Source organism: Oncorhynchus gorbuscha, linkage group LG05, assembly GCF_021184085.1.
Source record: "Oncorhynchus gorbuscha isolate QuinsamMale2020 ecotype Even-year linkage group LG05, OgorEven_v1.0, whole genome shotgun sequence".
In the NCBI taxonomy this organism is placed as follows: Eukaryota; Metazoa; Chordata; class Actinopteri; order Salmoniformes; family Salmonidae; genus Oncorhynchus; species Oncorhynchus gorbuscha.
The window spans coordinates 68,578,855-68,588,428 of record NC_060177.1 but is presented as its reverse complement, the minus strand read 5'-3'; the positions used below and the strand labels follow the sequence as shown (position 1 = coordinate 68,588,428).

General features: G+C 43.3%; 1 protein-coding gene across 4 annotated transcripts in view; it reads right to left on the bottom strand.

The window, feature by feature from the left end:
• LOC124036392 (mitochondrial sodium/calcium exchanger protein-like) overlaps positions 1-9,574 on the bottom strand; it is a 37,780-nt gene that overhangs the window by 19,155 nt on the left and 9,051 nt on the right. For 2 of the 4 annotated variants that reach the window (XM_046350925.1, XM_046350927.1), the window contains exons 6-15: positions 8,957-9,124; positions 8,571-8,687; positions 8,078-8,146; positions 7,849-7,979; positions 7,494-7,635; positions 5,599-5,720; positions 4,814-4,967; positions 4,628-4,708; positions 4,393-4,451; positions 649-2,711 (exon numbers count right to left, since the gene is read on the bottom strand). In XM_046350925.1, the coding sequence (XP_046206881.1) occupies positions 2,514-2,711; positions 4,393-4,451; positions 4,628-4,708; positions 4,814-4,967; positions 5,599-5,720; positions 7,494-7,635; positions 7,849-7,979; positions 8,078-8,146; positions 8,571-8,687; positions 8,957-9,124 (1,241 nt within the window). In that variant the 3' untranslated portion in view covers positions 649-2,513. Of the gene's footprint in view, positions 1-648; positions 2,712-4,382; positions 4,452-4,627; positions 4,731-4,813; positions 4,968-5,598; positions 5,721-7,493; positions 7,636-7,848; positions 7,980-8,077; positions 8,147-8,570; positions 8,688-8,956; positions 9,125-9,574 lie in introns of those variants that run through there. The other 2 variants (XM_046350926.1, XR_006838908.1) reach the window with 2 other exon arrangements.

Genomic DNA, 9,574 nt, shown 5'->3' with positions numbered 1-9,574 from the left:
TCACTTTGTCACGTGCATTTGCATAGCTACCTTAACTGACTTGCCTAGTTAAATAAAAATAATAAGCTAAGAACAAATTCTTATTTACAATGATGGCCTACCCCGGACGATACTGGGCAAATTGTGCGTCGTCCTGAGACTCCCAATCACAGCCGGTTGCGATACAGCCTGAATTTGAACCACTGTGTCTGTAGTGACGCCTCAAGCACTTAGATGCAGTGTCTTAGACCGCTGCACCACTTGGGAGACTTCGGGCTCAGACAAGCCCTGAGATATGGCTATAGACAACACCTGGTTGATGGCTATAGACAACACCTGGTTGTTACCTATAGCCCTGAGATATGGCTATAGACAACACCTGGTTGTTACCTATAGCCCTGAGATATGGCTATAGACAACACCTGGTTGTTACCTATAGCCCTGAGATATGGCTATAGACAACACCTGGTTGTTACCTATAGCCCTGAGATATGGCTATAGACAACACCTGGTTGTTACCTATAGACCTGAGATATGGCTATAGACAACACCTGGTTGTTACCTATAGCCCTGAGATATGGCTATAGACAACACCTGGTTGTTACATGGATGGTTTTATTTAGATCTTTAACAGAGACCATACACAATCAACATCTCAGAACCTACACATGAGTCATAAGAACCTTTATTGAACCAGGAAAAGCCCATTGAGACCCAGAGTCTCTTTTTCAAGGGAGACTTTGACAATAAGGCAGCTACAAACAATCAATATATTAGAATTAAAACATACATCAATTCAACATGAAAAAAAAGCATCTACACTCCTGTAACAGTCTTCCTGATTTATTAAGTCAGTGGCCCTAACATATCTAGATGAAGCTTTGGTTGTAGACTATTCCATGTCCCTGTAAGTAGCAATCACCTAGCAGGCCCGGTAACTGCTGGCGGAGAAGGAGACCAGACTACAGAGTTAATGCTTTGTAGATGAACACATACAAATTTAGCTTTCTGCGCATATTAAGTGAAGTCCAACCCACATTGGTGGGTGAGTGACTTGGCATTTGTAATAAAGAGTAAGGATGCATGACAGAGGAGGCTGCGTGCATATACAACAAGTCACCATAATCAATTACAAAGAGAAAAGTGGCCTGATCAATCTGCTTTCTGGCGATAAGCGGGAAGCAAGCCTTATTACAAAAATAAAACTCCAATTTCAATTTAAGCTTCCTCACAAGATTATCCAAATGAACTTTAAAGGTCATGTCATCCAACCATATACCTTGGTATTTGAAGGATGACACTTTTTCAATGGATAAGCCACCAGATGTGACAATGCTAACCTTCTCTGGCTGAGTGCTAGTTCTGGTAAAGGTCATGAATTTAGTTTTTTTTATACATTCAATACCAGTTTGAGGCCAAAAGTGACTGAAAAGCAGTCTGGAGCTCTTCAACAGCCTGAACCAGAGAAGGTGCACATGAATATATGACTATCATCTGCATATAGATGCAGCTTTACTGGTTGCATCCCATTTCCCAAATCATTAATACACATTGAGAACAACACAGGGGCTAAAATGGAACCCTGGGGCACACCTCTATTAATCTAGACTTGTGATTGTCAGCATGTACATATTGGTTTAGGAACTGTTCGTCAACTGAATCAAATGCCTTTGATAAATCAATGATAAAAAGCAACATTGTGCTGCAGTTGTGGTGCTAAAACCAGACTGAACCCCGCTCAGTATGTTCTTTTCAGTTAAGCTGTTTAACGGAGTTCACTAGGGACTTGTGATCTACCTGGAGCTCAGTTCCTTTAACACATATACACACAGTCCAGACAAAGTTCTCCTAACAGCATCCTTTACCAAAGGTGCAAATATCTATCAGGGGCAGTAATGTATTACCTCTATATCCATCATACATCTGTCATGGTAAAGAACTATTTCTTAATGAAACATTTTTTTAAACAATGTTTGAAGCTACTACGTAAAGTAAAATCATTTTAACAGCTGCCCCCTACTGTTTCATGTTTCAGAAGTTGGAACTATATAGGTATTTCTATGCCATAAAACGCATAGAGCACATTTGACAATTTTACTCACAACCATTACATATAGCAGTGTGTCTCACTAAGATAGGAGACACTGCATTCACATTGATTTAAAGGAGATAATTCCCTAGTGCTACTGCAGCTTTTTAATGTATTTCTTCTCCGTGTTGGTATATGGGTTACTTTTAAAACAGTGTTGCTTTCACATAAGATTCACGGGATGTTGCCTGTAAGAACAATTGTCCCTACAGTCATTTCTGTATAATTGTTTTGTGTGGACCCCAGGAAGAGAAGCTGTTCTCAAGTAACAGCTAATAGCAATATAAAAATACAGTCAGTGCAAACAGACTAAAGTAAAGCCACAGGGTGATTTGCTCCAATTCAATTAAGGCCCAGTGTTATTGGCTTTAAGTCACTCAGGTCTCAGACAGTCTTGTCAGTACTCACAGGCAGCTCCACCAGACTGGTCCATGCCTTACATCCCTTACTGGCTTCCGGTGTGGATAAAGCCAAACTCAGTGAGCAGCGCAACCAGGAGGAAGACCGCGTAGAAGAGCAGGAGGAAGATTCCATAGGACCGGCCCATGTGGAAACAGTGCAGAGGAACTAGGATGAAGGAGAGGACCAGAGAGAGACCCAGAGAACCTGCTAGAACCCAGGTCAACAAACCTGCAGGTTCAAACTAGGGGGTGGGGATTAGAGGGGGGGGGTGAAATAGGGTAATACCAGTCCAATCACGTGGAAATTGAAAAAAGGTGTTGCACAGAGTTCAATATCGGGACGGCTGCTATTCTCTCTCATTGATAAACATTTTCATTTATTTCCTGATAAAACTCTCCTATCCTACACACTTCAGACAAAGACATTTCTCTGGTCACTACCTCTCTACAAATGTTTATGACACCCAATTACAAACTCAGCTCATATATACATACAGTTGAAGTCTGAAGTTTACATACACTTAGGTTGGCGTCATTAAAACTCGTTTTTTAACCACTCCACAAATTTCTTGTTAACAAACTATAGTTTTGGCAAGTCGGTTAGGACATCTACTTTGTACATGACAAGTAAGTTTTCCAACTATTATTTCACATATAATTCACTGTATCACAATTCCAGTGACTCAGAAGTTTACATACACCAAGTTGACTGTGCCTAAATTCCAGAAAATGTCATGGCTTTAGAAGCTTCTGACTAATTGACATCATTTGAGTCAATTGGAGGTGTACCTGTGGATGTATTTCAAGGTCTACCTTTAAACTCAGTGCCTCTAACTCAGTGAACGTACTTTGGTGCGAAAAGTGAAAATCAATCCCAGAACAGCAGCAAAGGACCTTGTGAAGATGCTGGAGGAAAAAGGTACTAAAGTATCTATATCCACAGTAAAACAAGTCCTATATAGAAATAACCTGAAAGGCCACTCAGCAAGGAAGAGGCCACTGCTCCAAAACCGCCATAAACAAGCCAGACTACGGTTTGCAACTGCACATGGGGACAAAGAACGTACTTTTTGGAGAGTGGTCCTCTGGTCTGATGTAACAAATATAGACCTGTTAAGCCATAATCACCATCGTTATGTTTGGAGGAAAAAGGGTAAGGCTTGCAAGCCAAAGAACACCATCCAAACCGTGAAGCACGGGGGTGGCAGCATCATGTTCTGGGGGTGCCTTGCTGCCGGAGGGACTGGTGCACTTCACAAAATAGATGGCATTATGAGGAAGGGAAATGATGTGGATATATTGAAGCAACATCACAAGACATCAGTCAGGAAGTTAAAGCTTGGTCGCAAATGGGTCTTCCAAATGGACAATGACCCCAAGCATACTTCCAAAGTTGTGGCAAAATGGCTTAAGGACAACAAAGTCAAGATATTGGAGTGGCCATCACAAAGCCTTGACCTCAATCCTATAGAAAATATGTGGGCAGAACTGAAAAAGCGTGTGCGAGCAAGGAGGCCTACAAACCTGACTCAGTTACAAGAACTCTGTCAGGAGGAATGGGCCAACATTCACCCAACTTATTGTGGGAAGCTTGTGGAAGACTACCTGAAATGTTTGACCCAAGTTAAACAATTTAAAGGCAATGTTACCAAATAATAATTTAGTGTATGTAAACTTCTGACCCACTGAGACTGTGATGAAAGAAATAAAAGCTGAAAAATCACTCTACTATTATTTTGACATTTCAAATTCTCAAAATAAAGTGGTGATCCTAACTGACCTAAGACAGGGAATTGTACTATAATTAAATGTCAGGAATGTATAAATGTATTTGGGTAAGGTTTATGTAAACTTCTGACTTCAACTGTGTGTGTGTGTGTATATATATATATGAAAGGGTACTGAAGCTAAGAGCAGACGTACCGTCACCACTGGCTCGTTGTTAAGCATCAGACAGCCAATGCCCACTCCAATCAGCATGTCTGAGAGGAACACGGTCAAGGCAGAAACAGGATGCATACACATAGCAGAGGTACACACACACACACACACGCACGCACACGCACACGCACACACACTCGCATTATGCTTTTCACAGTCAAACACACACTCCCATTATGCCTGCACAAACATGTCCAGAAGACACACAAATGGATACTAAAGATGATTCCCCCAAAGCAGGCTGATATTGCCATCTGAGGGTATCCCTGGCGAGCGATGGTGACGTCAGAAAAACTATCTGGAAATAAACAGATTCAACACTACAGCAAGCAAGCAGTCAGTCGGTCTTCTGTTGAATGATTAGTAGGGGAGTGCAGATAACCTCTGTGTGTATGTGTCTCACCCCCTATGCTGTTTCCCCAGGCCAGCAGTGTGAGACCCAGTAAATTGTTGGACAGACTGAAGACCACACCGAGCATGTGCAGGATACTGACCACCTCCAAAGCCGCAGCACTGATCCATATCGCACTCACCACAAAGCCCAGCAGAGAGAACAGCTATGGACAAAACCCACACACATCATACACACTCACCACAAAGCCCAGCAGAGAGAACAGCTATGGACAAAACCCACACACATCATACACACTCACCACAAAGCCCAGCAGAGAGAACAGCTATGGAGAAAACCCACACACATCATACACACTCACCACAAAGCCCAGCAGAGAGAACAGCTATGGAGAAAACCCACACACATCATACACACTCACCACAAAGCCCAGCAGAGAGAACAGCTATGGAGAAAACCCACACACATCATACACACTCACCACAAAGCCCAGCAGAGAGAACAGCTATGGAGAAAACCCACACACACCACAAAGCCCAGCAGAGAGAACAGCTATGGAGAAAACCCACACACATCATACACACTCACCACAAAGCCCAGCAGAGAGAACAGCTATGGAGAAAACCCACACACATCATACACACTCACCACAAAGCCCAGCAGAGAGAACAGCTATGGAGAAAACCCACACACATCATACACACTCACCACAAATCCCACACACATCATACACACTCACCACAAACCCCACACACATCATACACACTCACCACAACACCTAACGGAGACCACAACAGTTATGGAAAGAAGGAATGTGTCTGTGTATGTGTTCTTACTGAGTGGTATGGCGGGGGGTGGTGGTTGGTGGTGGTGAGGAAGACTATGGCGGAGAGGAAGAGGCCAAAGAGCAACGTCAACGCCCAGACAGGAAACTGATCCTCGATCTGATATATCCCGTCTAGAGAGAGAAAGTGGCACCAGTCCAGTGGGTTAGCCCACTTCTTCTGGAGAGGATGTCACATTTTACAGAATAGAGATTGAGGTTCTTTGACCACACACCCATACACAGTAGTGGTGCGCAGATCAGCTGTTTGTTCACCTGCACCTGCCTGCAATTGCTAACAACGCATCCGCAACCGCCAGACTATATGTGATAAAGTGAAAATATGAAGACCGCACCAAACCCTAACCCTCTAATATAGAAAATGCGCTGTAGGCTACAGGCAGAGATGGCGGAACAATTAGTTGGCAGGGGCCCGATGCCCGATGTAGATACATTTCTGCTTATTTCTGACATTTTGGTAGGCTGTGTGTTAGTCAACTTGTCTATAATTATATACATGCAGCTTCTCTTCTGTCATCATATGTTGCCACAGAAGACTAAATAAACTCTTGCTCGCCAGAATATGTTTCAATCTACTTAACATTGGTAACGTTCTCGGTCATCTCTGATTCTTTCGTGGAGCAGTTTAGGGACCGGGGAGAAAATAAATTAACTAAAAAAAATGAAAGATTTTCTCTGCAAAATGTCCAAATGACATCAGTTTGACCAGTTGTAAGGAAATAGAAAGCTATGAAAATGACCCAATAGGTTCCTGATAAGATTTCAATTTCAGCTTGGATGCACATTTTATGTGGTTTAAATACTAGCTTTTATGATACTGATCAAGATATCACCTCTACAACAGTGGAATGGCATCAAACAACTGGAAACCATGTGTTTGATGTATTTATACCATTCCACTCCAGCCTATACCACGAGCCCGTCCTCCCCAATTAAGGTGCCACCAACCTCCTGTGCTCTACAGACTGTATCCAACTGCACTTTCACATTCTCTCAAGATGCTGAAAGAAAGAAATCATATTTCTCCACTCCTGTTCCTATATCCACATTTTTCCTACATTTGGTGTATAATTTTACTGCAAGATAGCCTTAATATTAAAATAATTAAGCATATGTGAGAGGCTATAGCTCAGGTTAGTCAGTGTCCAGATTTCAGTTTCCATTTAACCCATCTGAACAGTAGGCAGTCCAGTTCCCTTGGCCATAGGCCCATTTGAAGTCCCTATCTTTTGACTGTCAAATTTGTATAGGGCCTCACAAACATCACACAGCTGGCAATGCAGTCATCCTCTTAACACACAAATCTGTCACAAACATGACTTTTCTGGCCCTCCTTTCCCTTTATTTTCAACTCTCCATTTCACAGTTTCTCTCTTAATTAAAAACTCTGCCTCAGTGGATTGACATTAACTTTCTCTGCCTGTTCGCAAGAACGATTTGGCGTAACGCCTTGATCACACCGACAGCGTCACTAAGCATCTGGCTCTGTGTGCAACAACATTTCAACATTCACCTTCTGCTACCATTTCTGTCAAGCCGTCTACACATACAGTTTGAAGCATACGTTCAACGTAAGCACCACACAACGCACTGCAACTGCCTCTGCAACGTAATGCTGCAAGGCAAATGCAGTGTTCCATTGGAAATGAATGTACTTCTGGTGTACCAGAATGCAATGATGCTGTCGGTGTGATCGAGGTGTAAAGCTTACACTTATGCACTAATACCAGATAGGTTTTTCTTTCAGTATTCTAGGCTAAATGTGACCTATAGATATAAATAGCACAAGAATGATACATTTGTGGATTTTTTAAGGAATGACACCCAGGTGGGCAGCAGATAACGAGTTAACCTGCGCTTCACTAATACACAGGCATGTAGACTTACACTCTCCAGAACGGAAGGTGAGCACACACACCAGTGGTGCAGTGATCAGGTGGAGGCAGTTTAATGGTCTTCTCCAGTTCCTGTCTTCTTTATCAGGATCCACCACGGGAACAGTCAGCAGCAGCAGCACCTCCAGAGGCATCTGGTGGACAGAGGAGAAACTGCAGCTCAGTAACCACACATTCAAGCACACAATGATGCTCCTCCTGTCCAAATAAAAACATATGGTCTGGCTCTGTTCACAACCCTTGTCATAACACTGACTCCTAATTATTACAGTTCTGCCAATAGAAAAGTGCAAAGACAACTTCAGATCTGCAAATAGAAAAACACACATACAGTCATGCATGCACACCTTTACTATTTTGATGGCCCTCCAGCGCCAGGACTTCCTCCTCCAGATCCTGCTGTCCACCGGGTTGAGAGAACTCAACAGGATGGAACTGGTTGATTCACAGTAGGGCAGCAGGGGACAGTACTCACTGTCTATACACGCACAAACACAAACACTTGACTGGATTGATTCTCGTAGCACACCCCAGCAGAATAACTTAGTAGAATGTACACATGATTGTGGTTGTTACCGTAGTCCTCCTGGATGCTGCTATTAGATATAAGAATTGCCTCATCATCTGACTCAGACGACTGGAACTCTGCAGACAGATATGACTGTCAGACACACAATCTTGTACAGCGAACCTTGTGGGGACACACAATTCAGTCCCATTCAAAAGCCTATTTTTCCCTATCCCGTACTCTTACCCTAACTCTAGCTCCTAACCCTTAATGTAATTCCAACCCTAACACTAATTCTAACCTTATCCCTAAACCCCCTAGAAATAGCATTTGACCTCGTGGGGACTAACAAAATGTCCCCAATTACTATTCTTGTTTAGGCCAGAATAGTTAAACACGTCCACCAGGTGACACTCACTGAGTGTGTGTGTGTGTCAAATTAAAACACATTTTATTTGTCACATTTGAGTTATTTCACAGTTAGTGTAGACTAACCGTGAAATGCTTACTTACGGGCCGTTCCCAACAATGCAGAGTTTGTTGTGTGTGTGGGTGTGTTACCTGGTACATGTGTTGAGCTCTGGATGGAACTTCTGGTCGCTGAGTGTTTCTGATGACTGTAGATGTAGGCACTCGCGATGACTGTTACCACATACACCACATAAAGCCCCAGGTACCCTACAGAGAGAAGCAAACACCTTATTCTCATTTCACCCCAGTGTAAACAGTCCTAACTTCTGAAGTGCACTGAATACCGTGTCTAGGTCTGTCATATTTTGACCGGGTTCAAGCCTGAGGGACACAGAGGCATGACTGATAGACGAACCTGAAATAGAGAGAGGTTTGGTGTTGTGTAGCTTCCAGGGTAATGTTGACTACTACAACCATGGCACAACTCCTATTCAACTCTAACGCAAGAAGTCTAACCCAACTGTGCGCGTGTTTACCCAGTGTCTCTCCCAGTGATATAGTTCCTCTGTAGAGGATGACGGCGGTCCAGAAGACAGCAGCCATGTAGAAGATGACATCACGCAGGAAGGGGCGGGACGCCACAGTGAAGGGTTTGACCAATGACACAGCCCCGGCAACCACAGTGGTTACGAAGATACCTGCTCCTATGGACGGAGGGAAAGAGGGATTAAAGGAGCAGGTCTACTCTGACTGAACAGTGCTTCTATAGCAAGGCGTTGTATGTGTACGTACCAAACAGTGCTTCTATAGCCAGGCGTTGTATGTGTACGTACCAAACAGGGCTCCTATAGCCAGGCGTTGTATGTGTACGTACCAAACAGTGCTCCTATAGCAAGGCCTTGTATGTGTACGTACCAAACAGTGCTTCTATAGCAAGGCGTTGTATGTGTACGTACCAAACAGTGCTTCTATAGCAAGGCGTTGTATGTGTACGTACCAAACAGTGCTTCTATAGCCAGGCGTTGTATGTGTACGTACCAAACAGTGCTCCTATAGCCAGGCGTTGTATGTATACGTACCAAACAGTGCTCCTATAGCAAGGCGTTGTATGTGTACGTACCAAACAGGGCTCCTATAGCCAGGCGTTGTATGTG